Raw genomic sequence first — 26,129 nt, forward strand, 5'->3', positions numbered from 1 at the left:
CGCTCCACAGCAAGACTGGTTAGCATTGGTTAGTATTAGGCCTCGTTCACACAGGCGACAAAGTCCCGCGATTTTGTCATGTTGCTGCAATGCTACAAATCACATGTATGTGAAGCCCATGATTCCTATGGGTTCCTTCACACATGCCATGCTTTGTAGCATGCAACAACCCAACACAAAAACCTCGTGGGGCCGGCAATACGCCCGCGACTCTTTTTTTTTGTAGCTCATGTTTCCCTATGGAGCCTTCCTCTCTGTTACATCGCATCACACGAAAACGTGATTTGCGATGCAACTTTGACAGCAGGAAAGCCTACTGTCAAAGCCCTAACCTAAGCCCAGCTGCAGGAAAAAATAAAAAAATACACATACATCACCTTGGAAGCACTCTCCGATGCTGCCGCAGCTTCTCCTCGGGTCTCGGCACTGTTTCTCTTCATCTCTTCTGGCCGGGGATTTTTCAATCTCCGCCTCCTGGATGCGCTGGCTGTGATTGGCTGAGGCTTAGCCAATCCCAGCCAGTGCTCGATGAACCAATCACAGCCATGCATCGAGTGCTGACTCTGATTGGCTAAGCGTCAGACAATCACAGCCAGGAGGCGGGGATTTTTTACATCCATGGCCAGAAGAAGAGAAGATGACCAGTGCCGGGGACCTGGGGAAAATCTGCAACAGAGCCACAAACAGTGCTTCTAGGTGATGTATACTTTTTTTCTTCTCTTTTTGCTTTAGCTATGGCTTATTTTCAGGGTAGGGCTTATATTTCAAGCCCCGCGTTCCTCCCTGAAAATCGTCGCATGTGGTGCTACAAAGTCGCATGACTTTGTAACATGACATGAGACTTTGTAGTACTACAAAGTCACAGCATCACCTCAAGAAACTGCAGCGATATCGCATGGACCAGCGATACGATATCACTGTGATTTTCGCCAGTGTGAACGAGGCCTTACAGTGATTTAATTGTGAAGAAGTTAGTTTTAAGGAAAAGAGAATAGCTGCACTAATAGCAATTTCCATAAAATGTAACTTAGTTTACTTGAACTTACGAAACTTGCAATGCAGAATTTTTTTCCACAAGCATTGTTTGTGTCTTTGCAAATTCTGTGATTAAAACTTGCTTCTCTCTGATGTGGGCTGCTGTTAAGTCATTGATGTCTTCCTCGTGTTTCTTGTTTAAGTCTTGCTCATGTATCCTTTTTTTCAAAGAGATTCAATATATGCATGCTTAAACATATCTGAAAAGCATTATTACTTAACTGTTATGCATCTTTTATTAATGCCCCACATGTAATATATACCAGCAATTCTGTTCCAAGGGCTATGCAAACTTATATTTAGTGACGTGGTATGCTCAAAATACCAGTGTATTGTATATTCTTTTACAATAGTTACATCAAACTCGTCTGAAAAATGTATTTAAGTGTTAAAAAACACTTATAGTTTAATGTAAAGCAGGGCTTCTACAACTTTTTCTACTGGGGCAGTTGTGCTGAGGCCCTCGGAAATCAGTTGAAATCTGTGTGTGAACCTGGCAATAGTGCTGCTCTCCAATCTAACAGATGAAGGCTCTTGGAAGGTGTTCTCTCCCTTAACACAGAATTCCTTAAAGGAGTTTTCTGACATTTTTTTGGTTAAAAACAGACTGCCAATGTTAAAAAAATAACAAACCATTTTATACTCACCTGTCCCGCTTCCCTACAACTTTATGGCGGCACCAGTGTTTACCCCCCCCCCCCCCCCCCTGTGTGTGTTTACAGACTGCAGTCAGCCTGTTGATGGTACATCACAGACTACTGCAGTCGACTGCTGAACTTTATGATTGGCTTCAGCAGGATGTAGCCTGTAAACACACACCTGGCAGGGTGAACAGAGGTGCCTCACTGGAGTTGTGAGAAGTTGGGAAGGGTGAGTATCGGATGGTTTATTATTTTTTAATACGAACAGCTTATTTTTAACAACAATAAATAACTTGGAAAACCCCATCTTTGCATTGCTCCAATTAATCTAAAATAGAAAAATGAAGCAACTTTGCAGATAGTCTTGACTTACAGCATTTTGTGTCTACAGCTTCTATGCAGATCTATGAGTCTCCAAGGTTACAGACTACAAACAACCCCTGTGTAGCCTGATCCTGCAGTTAGGTGTAAACGGCCTTTTGGGTACAATTAACATATAAAAATCAAATGACCCCAAAAGTGATCAAAACTACCTATAACCATGATTATTGTTAAAAATAAATGCATGCCTTTCGTATGTTAAAGCTTGTAATAACATAGATCTGCACTGGTCCCTTTCAGCTTGCACCCAATGCATTAGTCTGTAGGTTAGCAAGAAGCAGGGATCAGATTCATTGTAGCAACACTTGACTGCATAGTAATTGCAAACCACTGGATGGTTTATCATGTTGATTCTTGAAAAGTTCAATTTGAGAAGAACATTTAATATACATCTCATGTAATGGGAATCAGGCAACATACCGTACCTTATTTGCTGATTGGCTTCACTGCGTATTCGAAGGATCTCTTTTCCCTTAAATTCCAGTTCTTTAGTCAGAGTGTTAATGCTCTCGTGTAGTATCAGCAGCTCCTTATTTAGACTAGAAACATGTTGCTCTTGATGCTTCAGCTGTTTCTCAAGTTCTCCTACTCGTCCTAAATACTCTGATTCCTATAAATAAGATATTGTGCACTAATAAGCAATTCTTTTATTCTATTCTCTTGTTCCTATACAATTCTTATGAGCAAGCCATCTATGCTATGGCCACATTACTGAATCAAGATAACGATTAGCATAGCAGTGCATTTTATTATATTTAATATCAGCGAAAAATGATTCTCATATGAATCTGAGTGAACGACAATAACTAATTAGTTTTGCCTGTTAAAACTATGTCAACTTCAGGCTGCATTCACACGAACGTATATCGGCTCAGTTTTCACGCCGAGCCGATATACGTCGTCCTCATCTGCAGGGGGGGAGGATGGAAGAGCCAGGGGCAGGAACTGAGCTCCCGCTCCCTCTCTTCCTCCTCTCCGCCCCTCTGCACTATTTGCAATCAATGAAAGGAGGTGGGATGAGGGTGGGGCTAAGTTCTGAGAGGAGGCAGAGAGGGGGCGGGAGCTCAGTTCTTGCTTCTGGCTCTTCCATCCTCCACCCCCCCCTGCAGATGAGGACGACGTATATCGGCTCGGCGTGAAAACCGAGCCGATATACGTTCGTGTGAATGCAGCCTCAAGGGAACCCAAAGGATCCCATTAAGAGTAAACGACCGTTTATCGGTCACCATTTAGTTCTGCCACATAGAGGATCTGTCACAACATCATGACTTCCATTACAAAACAACATAGCCTAATGCTGAAAACATTCATAGTAGAATTGTCTCTGGAAGAATACTTTGTGATACCTGATGCCTGCTGAATTCTTTATGCCGCTCAAGTTCTGCCGCAGCAGCTTCCATTTCCTGCTGGTGATGATTCCTCAACTGGTCAATGGCCGCTGCATGCTGGTGATTGAGTTCAGAACGCAAGGATGCTGCAAAACAAGCAATCGATACATTAGTAGGTCTGATATATCCTTAGGAGATTGTACCATAATTTGAATTTACCAAGGAGAACAAAATTTTATGTAATGTCCTATTTGTTCACCAAGATGATGCTTTCTGGGAGCAAATGGTTTTCCATGTACAGTAAGTGAATGTAATGGATTTTGTGCAACCGTTGATCCACAGCAACCTGCAACTTGCTACACCGCAACTACACAGCGCTACAGGGCTACACAGTGACTCTTGCTTATGCAACCTCTCTTGTTGGCAAAATTCACTAAGTATTCCTAGTCTTAGTCTTGGTGAATAACGTTAGTGAGTCCTCCAGTACTTACTTTTATCGATTTCATAGAAAAATACAATGTGTGATAATGAAAGAAATGCTCTAAGGCTTGTAATAGCTGAAAAAAGAGAATATACATAGTACATACTCACCTAGCATAGCCTTGCCCTCGTCTTCCAACTCAAAGCGAAGGGTTTGCAGCTCCTGCTCCATCTCCAATCTCAGCATGTCCATGACCTGTTTGTGGGCATCTTTTACAGATTGCAACTCCTCAGAGTATTTTTGATGTAAACGATCTTCCAGATCCTGTGAAGTAGAATAAAGGTATACAGCAGGAGAAAATAACTCATACGTATCCAGAGCTGAAAGATATTTTGCACATAAGGGGGCTAGACAAAGAAAATTGGATAAATTATCTTAAGTAGAAGAGCAGAGTGTTTCACCACTAGGAAAGTAATCTTCTCTGTAAATCATGCATCCTGTCCTGTGCTGGATAGACAACGCTAGTCTAAATTTATCCGAAATTTGTCAAAATCTGACCTAGATGTATTGAACTGGAAGAAACTTTTTCTATATCTGCTTGTTCAGCTCCGAGAAAAAGTAAGTGAACCATTTGGAATTACCTGGATTTCAGTATTGAGTACAAATAAAATATGTGGTCTGACTGTTATCTAACTCACAATTAGAGACAAACAGAATCTAATTAAATTAATAACGGCTGAGATAAACATATGTCTGTCCTAAGAGAAAATTAATAAAGAAACAAAGGCAGACTAGATGGACCATGTGGTCTTTATTTGCCGTCAATCTTCTGGCTCTATGTTCATGGCTTTTGCACATTGTGCAAACATCCCCAACACAGGAGAAAAGTAAGGAAACCCTTGAATCTAATAACCAGTAGGACCCCATTTAGCAGCAATAATTCCCATCAAACTTTTCCTGTAGTTGCAAATAAAATTTCTGGACCGTTTCTCCCTGCAAAGATATTTCAGTCCATCAACATTTTTGGGAAGCCTTGTGTGCACGGTTAACTTCAGGTCACCGCCAGCATTTTGAAAGAGTTAAAGTGGTTCTTCTAGGATATAAAAAATAAACTATCTCAATATAAATCCCTAATTACCTTTATTTCTTTTGTCTAGGGGGCAATTACTCCTGTAAAATTAAAATGGCAGCTGTCCATCCATACTTGTGTGCTTTGGGTTATTGTCGTTGCATCATCATGACTCCTCAAGTTAAGGTCATGGGTGGATGCCTTTACATTTTCCTGTAAAATGTTTTGATGCACCCTAGACTTTAAAGTTGCCTCAGTGATCACAAAGTGTTCCAGATCCTGAGGCAGCATGAAATCACGATGTTCGCTGCACAATGCTTCACAGTTGAGAGGAGATTTTGGTGTACATTGTTCTTTTTTTCTTCAAACATAAGGTTGGTTGCACATTTGTGCTAAAAAATTCCATTTGTTGTCTCATCTATCCATAGAAAATTTCCCCAGAAACATTGTGGAACATCTAGGTGGTCTTAGGCAAACTGGAGATGGGCCAGAATCTATTTTTTTCTCTTTGGACAGCAGCTTCCTTTGTGGTGGAACACCATTCTTGTTCAGAACACATGAACAGAGGTTTTTGCAGTTTGTAGAGATTTCTGTAAGTCTCTTGCTGTTCCCATAGGGTTCTTTCTCATCTCTTTCAGGATTACCCCTTTTGCTCTTAGAGTGATACTAACGGGATGCCCACTCCTAGGGAAAGTTGTAGAAGTCCTAAATTTTCTCTATAATTTGTCTAACCATGGAGTAATATCTTTAATAATGTTTTTTCAGCATTTTCCAGCTTCATGTAACTCTATAACATCTGTCTTTTTTAAATTTGTTTGCATCGAGACATGGTTCAAGCAATCTTTGAGGAGAGCAGATATTTCAGTAACCAGGCTTTGTGTGGCATTATTTAATGGGCAAGGGACCTGTGAAACCCAACTTTTAATCTCATCTCCTTAATTGAAACACGTTTTGGAGAAGCCTCTTGGAATTCAAGCAGAAGGAAGAGAACAGCAGGGTGCCCCCTAGTGTTCACGTACAACCCCCAGATGAACATCCCGAGGAAAATCACTGCAGATCTCCAAACCATACTCCACAAAGCATGAGCACTGACATCACTGCTAGGTTGTTACCGCTCACATACAGCATTTAGACAAGCAGAATATTGCTGGCTTCTCACTCAGCGCTTCACATTTGTTTACACTCATCAACGATGAGAAGTGAACGATCCAGTGATGTTTTTCATGCTGGTTGAAAGTGAGCGACCAACGAACTGTAAATTAATAGTAAATGATGGCCTTGCAACGACGATTATCGCACAAATTCATTCTTTTGAACAAATTTTGTGTGATTATTGTCCTATACCTGGTAGAACCAACTGACATATATATCTGATGCTCTTACATGCGTAGTGTAGTCCACAATGACATTTGATGACATTGGATAAGTCAAGTTACTTGTACCAGCTAAGAAAAATCACTGGTTGCAGAAGGTATATTTAAACTAGTTATCTATAATAGTATAGTATTATGGAGACTACTACACTAGAGGTGAACTCCCTGCCGGCATAATACAGAACATTTCAAAGAAAATCTCCATGTACAGTGTAAGGGTGGCTTCAGACGCACGCACAAAAACACTCGTCTATTAACCCCAATGCATTCCCTATGGTATGTCCACATGTCTGTACTTTATAGGCGTGTGCCTGCAAAGATAGGACATCTGTGCACCATGGTGAATGCACGCATTGTTTTCAATGGAGCCGCAGCTGCTGCCGGCGGCTCCATTGAAAACAATGCTCTGCTGGCACCCTAAATTCTTTTTCAGGGAAAGGTTTTACATATAAGCCCATTTCCTGAAAAACAAAAATTTTAGTGTAAGAAAAAAACCCCAAAACTTACCTGTCCACTGCTGCTGTGTTTCCTGCGGGGATGAAGAACACATCTGCCGCATGCGGCAGATGTTTCCTTTATCCCCGCTAGTAAAAAGAATTCCCTGCTGCTACATCTGCCACATCTGTGACAGATGCAGCAGAGGAATTCTTCAATTCTCTACCGCAGCTGTCACACATGACAGCTGCGGTAGAGGATTCTCCTGCTGGCACCCCATCAATAGATTTAAATATAAGCCGTTCCCTGAAAATGAAGTAAAAGTGGTTTAAAAAAACAAAAAAATAGATACTCACCCTGCTTCAGCTGCCGGGGCTCAGCCGCATCTTCTCCTGCTGTGCCCTGCACTGTGGTGCTGAAAGAGCTGAACGCGATTGGCTGAGGTGCTCAGCCAATCACAGGCAGCTCTCGCCTGTCATTCATTCGGTGCTGCATTCACGCGTGTTTTTGCACGTACATGGGTGCGCACTTATGTACGCACCTATGTACGCACAAACCCACGCTCGTGTAAAGCCAGCCTAAGTCATTCTAAGGCCCTAGGCTAAAACAAAGAGCAGGGAATAGTTGTAAGTGGTACTTGCTTTTTGTTCTTGATCCTTTGCCTCTTCCATACTTTGGAAAGCTAACATGTGGGCTTCCTTCAGTGACTTCTGCCTCTGCTGATGCTCCTCTTCCAACTCTTGGAGTTCTCGGGTTAGGCGCTGTCGCTCTTGTCCGAACTGCGACTGCAGCTGCTGCAAAGCATTCTGGGACTGGCACAGCTGCATCTCAAGGTTCTGTTTCAGTAAAGAGATCTAACATATAGCAAAAAGATATTCAGACAAAAACAAAATAAGAATGACGGAATAAGTGGAGAAAAATCTGCTGTGATTGCAGCTCTATATTTACATTTAAATGAGCATTACTTTTTCTTTTCAGAGCTCATCTTCTGTCAGCAACCAGTGGATTAACTATATTAACATCCAAGATAATTCATTGCTGCTATTTTTACAGAAGTGAGAGCTATAAAAGTCAGCTATTAAAAAAATCAACATTTTAGTGCTGAACCAGTCATTCATTTGTTGCTTGTTTCAAGTAATTAAGTGTTAATCTTTACTTAATTGATCTTTTTCATAGCAGTGATGTTAGAAAAATAAAAATACACACTTTATATTGTGTGCAGTAAATGTCTAAAACAGTTCTAGAGACTTTTTCCAAACCGCTGGAGAAGAATGATGCTTTCTAGAGTGCTGCTCCTCTTTGGCTTCCATTGGATGCCTTGCCTTTTTGGCTTTCTTTGATCTACTAAACCATGATTAAAACAAATGTACAAAAGAGCAAAACTCCTGAATGTAATGTACAAGAGGCCTAAAGGGTCCTTTTACACAGGACAGCTTTGGGGGGCTTAAGCATAAGACAGTCATCCCAGTTATTATCACCCCAGCGATGATCACTCAGTGAAAGAAGGTACAGCAGGCTGGGGATCACTTCTGGCCACCAGCCTCCATTCACAGTAAATTGGCAGTTATTCATAGACGGCAGGTCATTGTTTGATTTTTCTGCCTGCCTAACTAAACTGAACGATGGGCGAACAAATTATCGTTCATCGTTCAGTTACTGTTCAGATTCACAGGATCCAAGGTTATCTGAAAATAATCGTTCCATGTATGGCCGCCTGCCCACAAAGGAATTTGCATTACGTAATCTGCAGTCAGCGTCCACACCGCGGATCTGCAGCAGATACCGTTCGTAAAATGCTATATAAAAGCGCTTCTACCTGCACACTCGCGGAAACCTATTGCGATTTCCACTCGCGGAGGAAAAATCACAGCATGTCCTATTTTAGTGCAGGTTCCGCATGGACGGCTTCCATTGAAGTCAATGGAAGCTGTCCGACCTACAGTCTATCTGCAATTGACATTACAGTTAGGTCGCGGGTACCCGCGTTATCACCTAGTGACGGTGTGGGAAAAATAATCATTTGAAAAAAAATCTGCATTGCGCTTGACTGACAGCGGCTTGCAGCAGAAAACCGCAGTGCGAAAAAAGAAGACAAGAGAGAGGTACACACGGACGCCGCCAGATTCCGCTGTGGGCTCCCGCTTATGGAATTCGACCCATTCGTGTGCAGCCAGCCTAAAAGGGCCCTAAGACAAGATTACATAACTAAACATAACGTAAGGGCTTATGCAGACGACCGTATATTGGCCAGGTTTTCACGCCCAGCCAATATACGGTGTCCCTCTCTGCAGGGGGAGGAGGCTGGAAGAGCCGGGAGCAGTGCTCTGAGCTTCCGCCCCCTCTGAAGCCGCCCTAAGGCCTATTTTGCTATCGTTGTTAAAAAGGTACAACTCTGAAATAAAACTAACACAAGTTAAATGCAAAGTGATTTTATTCCTAAAGCACCTTTTAAGCCTTTATAAAGAATAATGGCCCTATGACAATAAATGAGTTATTTTATCAGCTTTCTACTTCAACAATATCACCCACAAGAAAACAGAAGTATTACAAAAGTTGCTAATATCATTGAAAAATGTTTCTGCAGGCTCTTGGAAGCGGATATATGAGGTGAAGACGTGAATATGGGGCAGAAGTTTTTCTGCGTTTCAGTCACTAATCACATTAAGGAGCAACACAGTCAGCCTTCCCTCATCTGCAGTGGTTGATATAATGAAACAATGGATGGTGGAACTTGTATCTGCGCAAGAAAATACAGTTAAAACAAACTTGGTGCATCTTGAATGTTCAAACCATCCCCCTAAATAATCAGACTGCTCCATCTTCTAGCAATAACCCTCAGACATCTTAATGTTTTCCTCCAAAATAGAACTTAATGAGACAAAATTGTCTGGTAGGAAATATATTGCAATAAGAATTGCAAAGAGAATTGACTGGTACAAATGAGCGTTTGAGAGATGGCTGCTTATCAATGCCAGGCCTCCACTGACTGCCAACACTGTAGAAGACATTTGTCACAAAAATGAAATCCCAAGGAAAGCAAGTATTTTCCCTAGACAGCATATTTTATTTTCTATCAGCCAAAATGGTTGGAAGTCTTTGCATAAAAGAATTGAGCAGAGCAAACATGGCAGCTTATCAAAAAGATCCACTTAATAGAATTTAATTGGTTGTCCTGCTAGTCTGAACATCTTTTAGTGATACAATTATGAAATCTCTTCTGCCAATTTCATCTGCTTTGTTTGCTCTTGATTGGATTAGACACCATGAGAGAACATACAATAATTGCTGACTCCGTCTCCAGCTCCGACCAATGCTTTGGCTGATAAGGTCAGAATGACCTTAGGCTCCTCTCCTTATTTGTTTTCTGAAGTGTCTCATTACATCTGAATGTTTTCTATATTTTCTCACTGTACCAGTCGATCTTTTGCTACACTGCATGGTTTCTTTCTCACAATATTATTTATTGCATTTGACACATAATGTACCGTATTTACAAAGCAAAACATGCATTTAGTACAGTGAGCGCTAACTAGTAGACTGTATATCATGCTTGGGAGTAGTAAGGTGACACATTGTTCCTCCAAAGTTTTTACTATGTCATTAAAGCTATGTAAGATTATATCGCTTATCAATTATATTAGCAGAATCTAAATCATGCTTTCTAGCAAACCCTCAACACAGCCAGCCACCCAGCCTCCTAGGATATCACAAAGCAAATGCTGAACTTACAATTGCCAAAGCAGAATAATGGGACTGTAACGTCTAACGTATGCTGCTGTAAAATGAATACGTTCCTCTGCTGCTGGTCCAGATATTGATTTCCACTAGTTCGATGGAAACAGATTAAATGTGTTGTCCAGTTGTAATCTATCAATGGCCCATCCGCATGATTAACCAGCAGTAGTAGGTTATCCAGAACCCCCATGATCAATTATTTTCTGGTATAATGCGCTTGCACACTGAGCTAATTTCTGCATGGAGCAGACAGCTTCGTTCTCACTGCAGTGGCCAAGCTTGGTATTGCAGGCAAAGTTCCCATGCACTGCAATATCTGCAATACCAAGCCTGACCCACTGCAATGAGAACAGAGGTCATTGCATAGGCCCACATAACAGCTGATCGGTGGAGGTTCTAATGCATGGATCCCTGCCAATCTACTATTGATGGCCCATTCAGTGGATAGACCACCAATAGTTTTCAACTGGAGAACCCCTTTAAGGACAGTGCTGTGCATTTAGACAGCAAACTTTTATCAAGCTAGTGAATGGCAGCAAGCAATCTGTAGAAAAGCTGCAGTGCAAATGATAATGCAAGCATGCGTCCATGTCAACGCTGTATACAAAGCTGACTTACATTACTGATGGATTTATGTAAAGCTTCACCCAGAGAGTGCCGCTATGAAAAGAAGATTACAGAAATAAAGGAAAACATTCAGGAAAACACTAAGGAAAAGAAAGGGGCAGACATATAGGAAACCAAGAGAACAGTAATTCTGCACAGAAAACACGCAACATATGTTAAGTACATAAAAGATGTAATTGGTGATTATTATTACAATGGAGTGATGTCACTAAAACCGACAACACAAAGTGGTCTGCCAGAAAAGGCGCAACACCTTTTATGGCCCATTATGGATACTGATTTGATACACTAACATAACGGGGTGACAGATTTGTTGTAGAATTTCTACATATGAAAATCTTTTCCATACATCTGCCTGCATTTCACCCTGCAGACTAATCAGGGATTTCTGCAAACCCAATTCACATGAATGGAGCAGTTGCAGAAGTTTTTTAAACCAAACTGTCACTAGTGAAAATGCCCATATTTCTGCAACTGTCTCATTCATCTGAATGCAACTTGCAGCAATCCCTGTATAGTAATTACCCCCAAAACAACCCAATTCAGATGAATGGAACTGACTCTCACGTCACGGAAATTTCTGCAACAAATCTGTGTGTTTGTGTGAATTTACCCTTGAAGGGATTGTCTCATCAGAGGTGAGTGTTGATGATTGCCCTGGGTCCTGCTCTCGGCAAATAGCTGATCTTGCTGGGAAAGCTGTTGCCGGTTAGGCATTTCCAGCAACGACTACTACAGGGAAAATGTAGTATTACATGGAGGCCGTTCTGATGAATTGAAGTCTCAGCGATACAAGGACATTTCGAGTCTGCTGGAGAGAGACCCCCATAATGGTGTCAATTATGGCTTAACAGTGCATATGGAAATGGGTTATGAAAAGAGAATTTGCATGTAGAAAATATGCAGCGTATTACAGTACAAGCGTAGTCGATCTCACGCACACGCCACTGAAAAGAAACATAAATTGACCTATAGAGTGGATTTTCAATCTACAACTTGTCAATTTATGCTGAAAGTGTTCACCACAGATTTCACCTGTTCAAATGGATGGCGGGGGGTTGAAAGCCATGACGAATCTGCACTGAAATCACTAGCAAATTTGCATGCAACACATGCAGATTTTGCAGCAGATTCATTGCTGTGGACAGTATGTCCCATGTGGACATACCCTTATAGTCAGATTGCATTCACTGAGTACAGGTGTTTTTTTGACAAAGTTAATATATAATAAATTAAGCAATTACAATAGTGGATTCGAAAACAGCATTAAATTGTTTGATATTTTATCTTCAGTATTAAATAGTGCAACTAGACTTTTTTATTATAAATCAACAGTGCAAGTGAAAAAAAGTGAAAAAAAGAAACTTTGCAAACTTTTTCTCCTCTTCTTCTAACTAATGTACTAATCACTCACTGTGAATGTACTGATAAAATCCATACACCAGGAATCTGTACACAGAAAAATCTGATTATTGCTGCGTCCCATAGTAAATAATTGAAAGGGGAGGAAGAAGAGGAGGACGGAGCTACTGGTGGGAGACAGTGGTAGAGACACTGCTGCAGCCTCTAGTAAGTTTTCTATCTCACCAAAATGTGGGATTAACAATACACTGCTCAGTATTGCTGTGTAATGTCCTCTGTGCTGCTGCTGTGGGTGTTCTGCAGAGAGATAGGAGAGCATGATTTCCTTTATGTGTGCAATCTATGGGGGAAATCACAGCAGCTACTCTCCTGTCTTCTAGAGCTGAGCTCAGGAAAAACTGTTAGTTACTGACCCTACAGAAGGAAAAAAATGCTAAAAAATGCTGGTTACAAGTCATGTAATGGCCAGGAACATTGTTACATCATATGTACACACAGCATCTTCATTTTTATAGTCATTTGAAAGTTCAATTACACTTTAAAACAAGTGGTCCTGGCCAACAGTAACTAAATCACTGATGTGCATCTTGGTATCCATGTATTTACTGTAGATCAGTTTCCTTTGACAAACAATATTTGGGTGCATTCAGACGACCGTATATCGGCCGGGTATTCACGCCGGCCGATATACGGCATCTCTCTCTGCAGGGGGAGGAGGCTGGAAGAGCCAGGAGCAGTGCTCTGAGCTCCCGCCCCGTCTCTGCCATCTCTCCACCCCCCTGCACTATTTTCAATAAGGAGAGGCAGGGCGGAGCTAATTCCTGCCACTTAGCCCCGCCCCCATCCTGCCTCCTCTCATTGCAAATAGTGTGGTGGGGTGGAGAGGGGGTGGAGAGGGGGCAGGAGCTCAGAGCACTGCTCCTGGCTCTTCCAGGCTCCCCCTCTGCAGAGAGAGACGCTGTATATCGGCCGGCGTGAATACCCGGCCGATATACGGTCGTCTGAATGCACCCTTTCTTTGTATCAAAAACATTGTTTAAAACACTATGCTACTTTTCTGTCAGACAGAATACTAACATCCTCTGATACTGGTGGCCTGATCTCAGGATAGACCATCAATACTGAAATCATGGAAACCCCCAATATTATTAACTGCGTTTGAATGTTTTCTCTGACCATGAGAATCAGGTTTGAGTGGTTTCTACAGTTTCATATACTTATTGTGTAAATAAATGAACATGTGTTACTACCACCACTGAAAATACTGCATGTGAATTTATTTGTATGCTGATCTATACATTTTTGATACCTCTATAGAGCCCTGTGTGTGGATCCTATTCATAAGGATGAGTTGTATTTAAGCAAACCATATCACTCTTGTAGTCATGCTCTGTTATGTTTACACAGAGTGTATTGAGAAATCTCAAGCACTACACATTTGGTTTTAGGCCATATTTCTATAGCACCCCTGCAGAGCAGCTTTTCGGTTCACCTTGTAGAGCTCTACGCCTGTTTCTCCTAACAATGAGCTGAATGAGGGCAATCCCTCTGCTGGGATCCCTGGGTATCAGATGTTATTGCTGGATGAATTTGCTGCTAAGCATTCATTTTGCTTAAGGGAAAATGAAGCCTTTCACTGCGCCCTTTGAAATCTATAGACCATACTTGCAATGTAAGATTCATCAAGTTCTCACAAGCAACTCTTTTTTGTTTTGTTGTTTGTTAACTTTAAGAACCTTAAAAATACTACTGACACTTTTAACATGGAAAAAATTATTTTCCGTATGTTAGTGGTTGCCATGCATTAAAAATACACTAAGTTTCAAGCTCCAGTCTTCATTCCTTCATTCATTTTCAGACAACCTGCTATCCAGTTTGCAACCTGCTCTTCGGGCGTTTCAGTATCCCACAGCGGATCTGGATCTGTCCCTCCCAGTAATGCTGCCTGTCCACGGGGAGCAGGAGTCGGCAGGCAGATCTCCGCTGTCGCGATGATTCTCCGCTTGTGGACAGAGGGGAAGTGCTCTCCATAGCAATGGGAGAACTTTGTTCTTCTCTGCCACAGCTGTGGCAGAGGAGAACAATCTTTAGTATATGTTCTCAATGGGGTCGGCGCTGCTGCCGCCGGCCCTATTGAGCGCATATACAAGGACACCGATTTGCGCAGAACGCAGTTACATGCGTTCTGCTAATCGGTGTGTCATATAATCATCGGCACATCCGCATCATAAACGGCCATGTGACCAATCCCATTGCTATGCATTGGGTCTATATATCTGCAGATCACAAGCACGTCTGCAAATCGGACCAAAAAACGCCCGTGTGACTGAGGCCTAACTTTGTACTTAGGAAGCAAATGAACAATCGAAAAAATTTCAATGCAAAGGTATATATAGCCTTTAGACACATGTCATGAAATGCAGAGTCTGATAAAAGCACCTCATAATGCTTTTTTTTTTTAGACAGTTTGGTATTCACTTAATGTCAACTGTGATCACGATCCAATTATATATCATACTAGCTATTTCATCTAGAAATTATCTAAATTCTCTAGCCATTAACTTAAAAGCCCATTTTATTAATTAAATATGGTGAGACACATCTTTTTAATGATTTCTTAAAGAGTTTAACTAGTAAAGATCTGTAATCCAGGGGAAGAAATGTTCAAAAGCAGAATGGATTAATAAAGCATTTTATTTCTAAGAGGATTAGTTAAAAGCAGTGACCACGCGTTATAAAGAGAGCAATAAAAAACTAAATTTGGTAAAGAGTGACAGTGGACATGTTGATGTACAGTTAAATAATGTCACAATGTCATGTTGGGTAAATACGACAAACCACACTTGAGGCAGTTCTAGCTTAAAATATATGCCCTATAAGTATACCACTCATTACCTGTTCTGGAAGGCATTCCATACTTGTGTAAATAAAACAGGAGACTTGATGCCTTCTGCAAGTAAACCTATGTATTCGTATCTCTGCGACATGGTAAACTGCCTCGTAATAATAGCATTAAAGGAGGTTACTGCCCTATCCTCTAAATAGGTACATCAGTAGTTGATGGATAGGGTCCAGTGCTCAGGACCCCTGTCCTAACGGTCTGATCATCTGGCCTGCTGTGAATGAAGCAGACTGACTGTGTCATCAGCGGTTAGCACAGTAAGGCCTTAGTCACACGGGCGTTTTTTCACGCGATTTGCGCATCGCATGACGGATGCGCATGCGCAAATCGCGTGACCGGCGCCGAAAAATCGCCCGAAAATCTGCTCCTAGCCGCGTTTCATTAGAAACGGGCCGGAGCTGTCCAGCGCATTGCATTCAATGGAGCCGGCAATACAGCCGGCTCCATTGAATGCAAGCGCTGCGGGCGAGTGTGGGATGAATTGTCGGGAAGGGGTTAAATATATAACCCCTTCCCTGCAATGCATCCTGAAAAGTGAAAAAATAAAAAAAATGTATGTACTTACCTGCTCCTGGCAGCCGGAGATCCCCGCGCCGTCCTGCAGTGGGTGTGAAGGGGGTGTGACTCAGGCTTGCCCCTGATTGGCTCAGCGCTGAGCCAATCAGAGGCAAGTCTCAGTCACACCCATTCATGAATTCATGAATGGGTGTGACTGAGATCAGCCTCTGATTGGCTCAGGCTGAGCCAATCAGGGGCAAGCCTGAGTCACACCGCCTTCACACCCACTGCAGGACGGCCGCGGGGATCTCAGGCTGCCGGGAGCAGGTGAGTACATCCTTTTTTTTTATTTTTTCACTTTTCAGGATGCATTGCAGGGAAGGGGTTATATATTTAACCCCTTCCCGACAATTCATCCCGCGCACACCAGCAGCCCATTGCTTTCAATGGAGTCGGCTGTATTGCCGGCTCCATTGAATTCAATGGGCAAACATCGTTCTTCTCTGCCACAGCTGTTCCAGCTGTGGCAGAGAAGAATGATTTGCCTTCTATATGTTCTCAATGGGGTCGGCGCTGCTGCCGCCGGCCCCATTGAGCGCATATAGAGAAGAGAACAGGAATCGCAGATCGCAGATAGGTGCGATCTGCGATTTCTGTTCTCTAATTTATCGGACGAGCGCATAAAAAGCGCTCATGTGTCCGATAACATTGCAAAGCAATGGTTTTAAAAAATCGCCGGACGCATGCGCAAATCACGGCAATAAACGCCCGTGTGACTGAGCCCTAAGTGTGCTACGCTGCTCTTCCACTTCCTGCTTCTCTCCTGGTCAAGACATCACATCTAGTCCAAACCAGGAGAGAAGCAGAAGAGCAGAGTGGCGCTCTCATTGATTTTAATGGAAGTGAAGCTGTCACTTCTAATTGCTCCTCAGACCAATGATGTTGTTGCCCAGCCTGCCGCAGTGCACTTCGGGCTGGATGATCAGCTGATGGATGGGGGTCCCGAATAGTGGACCCCTGTCCATTAACTGCTAATGACCGATCCAGAAGTTAGATCACCAATTAAAAAAAAGCCCAGACAACCCCTTTAGTAGTAAATACTGCCATTTCATGCTTCACGATTTCAGTTCTTCATTGGCAACTCTTTAAAGTACACCTTTTATCGCTAAAAATTAGACTAAAGTATTTTGCACTGATAGATTCAGTATTTATTAAAGGAAACTTGTCGGGTTCCCTAAGCTGCTCAGGCTGCACCAGCAGGGTATAGTGATAGACACACTAATTTCTGAGGTCTGTCACCAGGGGTAAAGTCATGACTGACATTGTGACATTTCCTTGGCAGACTGTTTCTGAGGGGTGGTTTGCCTTCCCTAGGCATATTTTATCCCCCACCAAGCTGGGTACTCATTTTACCCACCTCGGAAGGATGGAATGCTTGAGTCTGCTACCTGAACCACGCAGGGATTGAGAACCCGCAACCTTCAGGTCATGAGCTAGAACCTAGGACTGCATTTCTGCTGCCTTAGCACTCTGCACCACACAAGACTCTCCTGTCACTTATACTGATCAGTTTAGTGGTTTTGCAAATCTTACTTTTGAAACTTTGCAGTATTGGAATGGAGAAGAGTTCAATGAAGTTCCTGCATATTCATATTCACCCCACACCTTCCTCCTCCCTTCATATGCGGAATGGCAGGTCCTTCTGTGTTACTGTGCATACAGAGAGACCTGCCAATCAGCAGCTGGAGGGAGGAGGAGGCCTGAAAGCAATGTGCATATATAAATATGCAGCAGCTTCATTGGACTCATCTCCAGTCCAACCCTGCAAAGTTTCAAAACTAAGATTTGCAAAACCACTAAAGTGATAAGTGATAAACCACTGAAATCAGCATGTCTGTTACTATACCCTGCTGCCTGCAGCCCAACCAGCTTAAGTGACATAAAATAGTTCCCTTTAAGGCCTTAGTCAGACGGGCGTCTTTTCGCGCGATTTGCGCATGCGAATGCGATTCGCGCATATATAGAACCAATGGTTCGCTATGGTATCGGTCACATGTCCGCTTTTTATGCGGATATGCGATAAATTATAGGACACGACGATTCGCAGATCGCGCCTATCTGCGTTCGGCGTTTTATGTGTGCACCAAAATCATTTACTGCAGCTAGCTGCGTTTTTTCGCTGGCGAGCACACCACACTGTACTACCGTCATCTGGCGAGTGCATAGTCTTGTAGGATGTGAGAACTTGAATAAAATGGCAAAGGCTGACAAGGTGGTCGTAATATGGAGGCTAAGTTTCATGCGCATTTTGATGTGCACGGCGAAAAAGGTGCGCATAAAGTCCCGCAAAACAAAGTTTCGGCCAGTCTAAGTTTCATGCGCATTTTGATGCGCACGGCGATTTTACTCCGGTCAGACGGGCGTTTTGCTGCGACCATAAACGCGGCTAGGTGCTGATTTTTCCCGCAATTTTTCGCCCCCGTTCACGCGATTTGCACATGCGCATCCGTCATGCGATCCGCAAATCGTGGGAAAAAACGCCCGTCTGACTAAGGCCTAAAGGAGTTTTTCTATCTCAGGAAGTTATGGTGTATCACTAGGATATACAATCAGTTTCCGATTGGTGGAGAACTGACTACTGAGACACCCACAATTCTAAGAATGAAAGATTTTGCAGGGAACTCAGTAAGAAAACAGTGCTGTGACCCCTTTGTACACATTATTATGGGGGTCCCAGAAGTTACCTACAAATCAGAAAGTGACGGCCGGTATTCTTGTATCTTGTCACCACCGGACGTGTGGGTGGTGACAAGATACCGTCTGCTTGACAGGCTGGCCACGCCCCCCTCTCAGGTCCTGGCAGTCACTAAGAGTGGCTTACCCGGCGCTCCAGCAGTTTCCCCGGCGGCACAGTGCCTTCTTCTCCCTGGACTGGGCAGCGGTGGCAGCAGAGCGGCTTCCCTGCCAGCCTCCCTGCACTGGGAAGCAGCGGTCACGGGGTGAGCGGCGCCGGCAGCAGCATAGGCGCTGCTTAACAGTGACTGAGTGATGAAGGGGGGCGGGGAGGCAGTGCAGAAGGCTGCAGGGGAACAAGGACACAGCGAGATCGGGGTATCGGCAGCCGGACAGCACTGGGTGAGAGTGGGTGAGGGGACGGGGAAGCCGTGCAGAAGGCTGCAGGGCAGTGAGAACCCAGCATCAACGGGGAATCGGCGGCAGCACAGCACTGAGTGAGAGGGGGGGGAGGGGCGAGCGGAGGCTGGAGGGGACCGGGGACAGCGCTGGGTGACAGTGTGCCTGGCATTCTGCTGGTGGTGACAAGATACAATAATACCGTGATGGCCTATCCTAGCAATAACCCATTATTGTATGAGATAGGAAAACTCTTAAAAGAAACTATGTGTTTATAGCAAGAGTCTCTTCTCCCTAGGCATCCAAGGTCTGACTTTGCCTTGGATCTCCCACTAAACCTCTCTCTTCATTGCCTAGGAGTAGCAGTTGGCTATCAACCTTCAAATTTAAAAAAATGTTATCACCTATGCATGAGATACGTGATAAAAGTGTGATCAGGGGGTGGTGGGGGTGTCTCACCACCGATCGTGAGAAAGAGGGACCAATGTTCCTGTCTTATAGTCACTGGAGGCTCTCTGCACACACGCGCAGTGACGTAGAGATTGAATAGAGCAGGGGTCAGCCATGTGCTTTGCCACTCCACTCATTTCAATAGGATTGACGGAAACAGCCAAATACAATTGCTTGGCTATTTCCGGCAGTCCCACTGGGAATGAAAGCATGCATGATTGTCATTCCATTTCATATGATGTCACTGCAGATAAGTACTCGTATATCCCCAGGACTTACTGTAGAGCAGAACAGTGTAACAACTGGATGACACAAAAAATTTAGACATGACACACTTATCAATAGAGTAAAACACAAATGACACTGGAGACTCACTATTAGATGATAAGGCAAATGGTAATAGTAATTGGATGATAAGGAAAAAGATGATGAGTTTGATGAAACTGGCAGTGAAGACTGGAGAAGATGGTTTGGAGCCGAAATAACACCCAGAGAAATGCTGTCCTTATTGCTAACTCTCCCTCCTCCTTTTCCTAGTCTCAGGGCTTATTCAGATGGGTGTATATTGGTCGGGTTTTCACTGCCGGACGATATACGCTGCTCCTCTCTGCATAGAGAGGAGGCAGGACAGGAGCTAGTGCACTGACCTCTGCCCCATCTCCGCTCCTTGCCACTGTTTGCAGCTGGAGGGGACGGGGCAGAACTTAGCCCCACCCCATGTCCAGGCCATCCCATTGCAAACCATGGCGAGGGGCAGAAAAGGAGTGGGAGCTTAGTGCACTAGCTCCCGTCCCGCCTCCTCCCCTTGCAGAGAGGGGCAGTGTACAACAGGCTGGGTGTGAAAACCCGACTGATATACGCCCGTTTGAATAAGCCCTCAGCCTGATATCTAGTTGTCCCCACCGGCATCTCTTTCTGAAAGACTTTCCCTGAGAACAAGAGGGCACTAGAAAAAAAAATGATAAGACAAACCGCCGACTAGGAAATACAGACTGGACTAGAAATACCCTGAATCCACACCGAAACCCACATTAAAATCTGCATAATCTGGTGCAGATGTTGATGCAGATCCACAGCAAGCTTCAGCACTGTAACTGAAGGTGAGAAGTCTGCTGTGGATCAGAGTTCAAATGTGCAAATGGTACACATTTTGATACAGATTCTATTGCGGGTTTTCCACACTAAGGAAAATTCACACTAAGGCCTCCTGCACACGGGTGTATTTGCATTGCGGAGTCCGCGGTGCGCGTCCACCTCCGGACTATGTAGCAAATACAGCCCATAGTGTTCAGTGGCAAAACGCCATTTCATCTCCACGAGTGGAAATCGCTTGCAATTTTCACCTCACGGATAATAAATAGCAGCATGCTGCGATTTTTGTGTGGGCTATGCACAGCCGGCTTCCATTGAAGTCAATGGAAGCGGTCTGTCCCGCGGCATTTCTGAAGTGAGAACTGCAAAAGGATCGCAAGATACGCGTCACCTTCCAGCGCCAGCGGCTGCTGCGCATGCACAACGGAGTGTCAGCTGCCATATTTGCAGTGTCTGCTGGGGTCACTGCCAGGGAACCGAGTCGAACTCCACTGCGGGAATCCCGCATGCGGGATCTGACCCGCCCGTGTGCAGGAGGCCTTAATCTACTATGTGTGAACATACCCAAATACATGTACTGTAAAGTTATGCGTTTGTTCACAAGTTTAGTGGTTCTTCAAAGGAAAGAAAAAGTTGTCTGCTATATATTCTCCTACGCACAATACATGACGGTACAAAAAAATGTTTCCATCAGGTTTATGGCTCTGAAAAGGGGCCTTCAGCACATCTTGACATACTGATACTTTTACCTTGAGTGTGATATAAAGTTGCATTTGTAATGGGTTAATCTATTCACTTGTTGCTATGACTGTAAAACTGTTTTTCACTCTAATCTTCAAAAACATAGTAATTCTAAAACATAAAAAATTAATCAAGCATGACGCCTTCATACTTTTAAGTTGCTTCACATAATAAATATTGGACAACCCGAACTAATTTAAAAAAACTGTAATGAAACAATGATTTTAAATGCACCTATAGGACGTCCCTTAAAAGAGGACGTGTTATGGTGTGAAATCACTGGGGTTGGCTGCATAGCTCTGAAGTCGTGGCCCTGCTGACTCTATCCTCGTTTTTTTATACCTCCCTTTACCTGTACTGGCCCTTCTTAGGTCCGGCTCCTGGCGTTGCCAATTGGGGAGTACCCACTATTCACTGTCAATGGGTGACATCGAGGTTTTAATTGACAGTCTAACATCACACATTGACAGTGAGCTATGGGGCCACTCAAGTGACAGAGTGACAGTGCTGGACACCGGACCTAAGAAGAGTCCATCCAGGAAAACGGAGACAAGTATAGACAAAAACAGAGATAGAGTCAGTGTGATCACAGCTGCAGGGTTATGCCGCCAGCATGACTTTATACCAGTACTGGTCCTCTTTCTAACAGCAAATACGAAGAATCCATTGAACAACCCCCTGCTGATGATGTAGTAGGTACCACATATTCCCCCAAATAAGCCCTACCCCTAAAATAGGTCCCAGCTACACTACATGAAAAAAAACCAAAAGTTATACTTACCTAGGATCGCATTGAATGGCTGTGATTGGTTCATTGAGTGCCGCAGTGATTGGCCAAGCCGCGGTGCTCGAGAGCCAATCAGAGCAATCTCTTGCTGGAGGCAGGGTTTACAAACCCCGATACCAGCAAGCAATCTTCTGTCGGCAGCTTAGTACTGCAAGGAAGCCTGCCAGAACTGCAGAGACCAGCGGGAGGGACACGGACGGCGCCTGCTAGATAATTATGGTAAGACAGCCCCTGAAAATAAGACCCTGTGCCTCTTTTGGGGCAAAAAATAATATTAAAAAGGGCCTTATTTTCAGGGAAATACGGTAGCACAATAAGCACCTCCTTTTAGATTATGTTCACACAGGGTGGAAGTGCTGTGGAATTTTTGTCTGCAGCAAATCTGTAGTAGATTTGTCACTCGAGATCGGTTTAAAGCACAACCTGCAGCTGTCACTTGTCTATACAACACATTATTGATGGACACCAGGATGCAGAGATAACTGTCAATTTATGCTGCAGATTTAAAATCCGCACTGCAGGTCTTTCCCACAGAGTGACAATGAGATTTCTTGAAGCTTCATCCACTTGGCTTGTAATATAATACACTGTGTATTTTCAATGCGCAAACCTGCGGCAGAAAATATGCAATATATGGCATATGTGAACATAGCCTTACTGTGTGACTATATATGAGAGGGGATGAGTAGAGCTAGGAAGTATGTACTATAAATAAAAGGTAAGGGGGTCTCACACTAATGGATTTGAATTGTGAATTCCGCGATCACCATCCACACATATGATATGCAGTAATACGTGGTCATTGAAATGCATGAACTTTAGCCGGTTCACTTACACTTGTGGGTAGGAATTGCAAATTCTGCGAGCGGAAGAAAAATCGCAGCATGCTCTATTTTACCGTGGATTCCACGCATATGGGCTCCATTGATCTCTATAGGTTTGTCCGAAACGCAGTACATACACAATTAACATTGTGTATGGACGCAGATTTGTACGCGTGTTGCTAGGAGACCAGATAACAAATAGTATAAAGAAAGCAGGAATTTGTGGGCAGACAATGCTGGACGGCGACTGGGGAGCAACACACCATCCAGACTGCTGTCTGCAACCTCTGCTTATTCTTTTGGGCTCTTCCTCCACAAGAATGGGTTTTTTTGTTTTTTTTTGTGAAAGTGGATTATACTACTTCCAAAATGAGTAGTATAAACCGGCCAAGTCCAGAGAGCAGCATCCCATTCTGAAGGCTCTCTGAGCAGTTTTCACCACGACAGCACAAGGAAATGTCGCTTGGGCAATAGAAGGGTGTTTCCAGGGGACTGGGCAACTTTCTGATGTCATTCCCTGCTTGCGTTCTTTCTTCTACACGGACAATATGCTGTCCATATGCTGTACATCAGCGTGGAAAATCGTATACACAATTCTTTCTCTGCGGATATACGCTCGCAGGATCCGACCCCTTCATATGAGCCCGGCCTTAAAGACTAGCAGTTAAGGAAGAGGGCTAGGGGTCAAAAAATAAATGACTGTCCATCTGACAGCTGTTATGCTGAACTTCAGGGAGAAAGAGGGGCACACTGCCTGCATGCGGTACCACTTTTTGGGTATTGTCCAGATCTGCAACTATTTTCCAGGCTTAGAAGACAACATTAGGGTACATCCACACATTTTGGATATGCTACAGGTTTTCCACGAGGATTTGCTCACCGAAAATCCACAGCGAATTTCAGTATAAATCTTATTCACTTGCATGAAAACTTACCTAAGGTGCAGGTTTAGCATATTAGTTGCTGCTGCGGACCGTCACCATGGATTTCACCTCTTTCAGTGTATGCATTCATATAGAGCAGCGGTGACTGCTCTCGTTCCTCCAACCACTGATTGTAAAATGTACCATCTGCAGCTATGCAGAACTTTCACAATAGGTTTGCACATGCAAAGTGAGTCTTGGCCATAGGTAGCATAACTGAATTTATTGCTATCTGTAGCCCTGCAAGAGCACTTGACATTTTTTTTTTCACTTGCAAGTACAGGTGAAGCCCGGCTGGGAAGAACTGTGTATAGGCATCCTTAGAAAACCCCAGCCGTAATAAATATTTTTATTGGCTAGAAAGAAGAATCTGGATAGAAAATCAATTTAATTATCCCTATGAGATCTAGTTAGAAATCTCCATACCTGTTCAAGAAGGTCCTCCACTTTCTTTTGCCAGTTGTCCTTAGCAGTGTTTATTTCCCGCTCCTTGAGCTGCTGTAGTTGGGCCAAAGCCGACTTCTTGTTCTCCTCATGCTGTACACTTAGCTCTTCACGTAACTTGTTGCATTCTTGCCTGAAATGTGCAACAAAAAATAAACAAACAATATATATATATATATATTTATATATATATATACACAGTAGATATATATATATATATATATATATATATATATTCATTAAGATTCAAACTTGCCTATATTTTAAAAACATACCTGAGGGATTCAGTCCATTTCAGTTCCAAATCACGCGCAACTTTCTCAATCTTTAATCTTTCCTCTTCCCGCATGGTACAAATTACAGCTTCATGTTGCTGTCTCTCCTTTTCCAGCTCACCCTACAGATATAAATTGACACATTCACATGATGAAACAGGAGTTCTGACAGTACTGTCACTGCCTGCAACTATATCATAGAGCTCAAATGGAAGATAATGGTTATTCTTGATGAACCTCATAAACTACACTTTCAAGGGGTTATCTAGCTGAGAAAATCCCTTTCATCTACCCTTTTAGGTAATTCTGAGTTCATAGAGGGGCCATCTCTTCAGAATCCTCCTCTCTTGGTCATATTGAATAGTGGTTTACGAACACTATCTCTGCAGCTTTGTAAAACAATTTCTAACATACGAGGTGTTCAAAAAGTATCCAACCTATTTGTGCATAAACAAATGAAGCTAGGGTGGCACAGTTTGGTGCATGTATTTAGGCGACCCTAAGGCTGGGTTCACATGGGGCGTATTCCCGCCAGAAATCCCGCGGTTTGGCCGCAGCAAAAACTGCGAGATTTCCGCCGGAAGAAGCGCCGCGGAAAAAGCCACGGCGGCTTTGAAGCGGCCCGGCCGCTTGCTTTTTCGTTGCGGCCAGCGCTCCCATAGAGTAGAGCGCAGCCACGATGAAAGTAAACAATAAACAGACATGCTGCATCTTTTGAAACCGCAGCTGCGGCGGTTGCAGCCGCGGTTTCAGCCGGACTTACCACAGCGGAATGGCCGTCCCGTGTGGACGAGATTTCTGAGAAATCTCGTCCACATGGCCGGCTAATCCCGAGATTAGCGGCCGCAGGCGGATTTGCCGCGGCGAAATTCCACGCGGCAAAACCGCGGCAAATCCGCCCTGTCTGAACCCAGCCTAATATACATGCTTGGATTTTTCTCCTGAAGCTGCCAATCGCCGGCAGACAGCCGATGCATGTAGGAGCGTAAGTGAGCGCCGTCTGATTCTCTTTTTTGACAAAATGACAGAACAATTGAAACACTACTGCATTACATTTTGTGTAAAGCTTGGCAATTCCCAAGTGGAAACGATTCACAAGATTCAAAAGGCCTTGGGGGATGAAGCCACGGGCACCAGACAGATACAGGAGTGGTACAACAGTTACAAAGATGGGCGCACATCAGTGGAGAGTCAGGCTCCCTTCTCTCCCGGCGGCTCCATGTGACTTCTGGCTTTTCACCAAGCTGTAAATGCCTCTGAAATGAACCAGATTTCAGTCCAGAGAAGACATTATGCAGAATGCGAAAGACCAGCTACACGTCATCTCAAAAGAGGCGTTTCAGCGCTGCTTCCGCAGTAGCAGAAGTGTGTGGCCGCCCAAGGGGAATCCTGTGATGGAGATTAGTGTAAGATTGTTGTATCTGAATACCCCCCGCCCCCACCGAATCTGCTCGGACGAGTATGCAGTTACTTGAGAAGAGCGATGCTTGCTCAAGTAACTGCCTCAACCGAGCGTGCTCGCTCATCTCTAATCAGTATCCTGCCACATAAAATCAAAGACACATTGAGGTATAGGGAGCAGAGATTTGTACAACACACAACAATATGCCCTTTAATCAATTATTATGTAAATTATATCTATATATCAGTGGTA

At 43.6% G+C, this 26,129-nt stretch overlaps 1 protein-coding gene across 5 annotated transcripts in view; it reads right to left on the minus strand.

Annotated features, from left to right (window-relative positions):
• The window catches only part of FAM184A (family with sequence similarity 184 member A), a 159,199-nt gene that overhangs the window by 15,704 nt on the left and 117,366 nt on the right, over positions 1 to 26,129 (minus strand). For 2 of the 5 annotated variants that reach the window (XM_066606332.1, XM_066606341.1), the window contains 8 exons: positions 24,476 to 24,597; positions 24,183 to 24,333; positions 11,037 to 11,078; positions 7,325 to 7,537; positions 3,977 to 4,130; positions 3,404 to 3,531; positions 2,483 to 2,667; positions 1,047 to 1,193 (listed from right to left, as the gene is read on the minus strand). In XM_066606332.1, coding sequence (XP_066462429.1) covers positions 1,047 to 1,193; positions 2,483 to 2,667; positions 3,404 to 3,531; positions 3,977 to 4,130; positions 7,325 to 7,537; positions 11,037 to 11,078; positions 24,183 to 24,333; positions 24,476 to 24,597 — 1,142 coding nt within the window. The remainder of the gene's footprint in view (positions 1 to 1,046; positions 1,194 to 2,482; positions 2,668 to 3,403; positions 3,532 to 3,976; positions 4,131 to 7,324; positions 7,538 to 11,036; positions 11,079 to 24,182; positions 24,334 to 24,475; positions 24,598 to 26,129) is intronic. The other 3 variants (XM_066606350.1, XM_066606358.1, XM_066606366.1) reach the window with 3 other exon arrangements.

The sequence above is a fragment of the Eleutherodactylus coqui genome, chromosome 1, assembly GCF_035609145.1.
Source record: "Eleutherodactylus coqui strain aEleCoq1 chromosome 1, aEleCoq1.hap1, whole genome shotgun sequence".
NCBI lineage: Eukaryota > Metazoa > Chordata > Amphibia > Anura > Eleutherodactylidae > Eleutherodactylus > Eleutherodactylus coqui.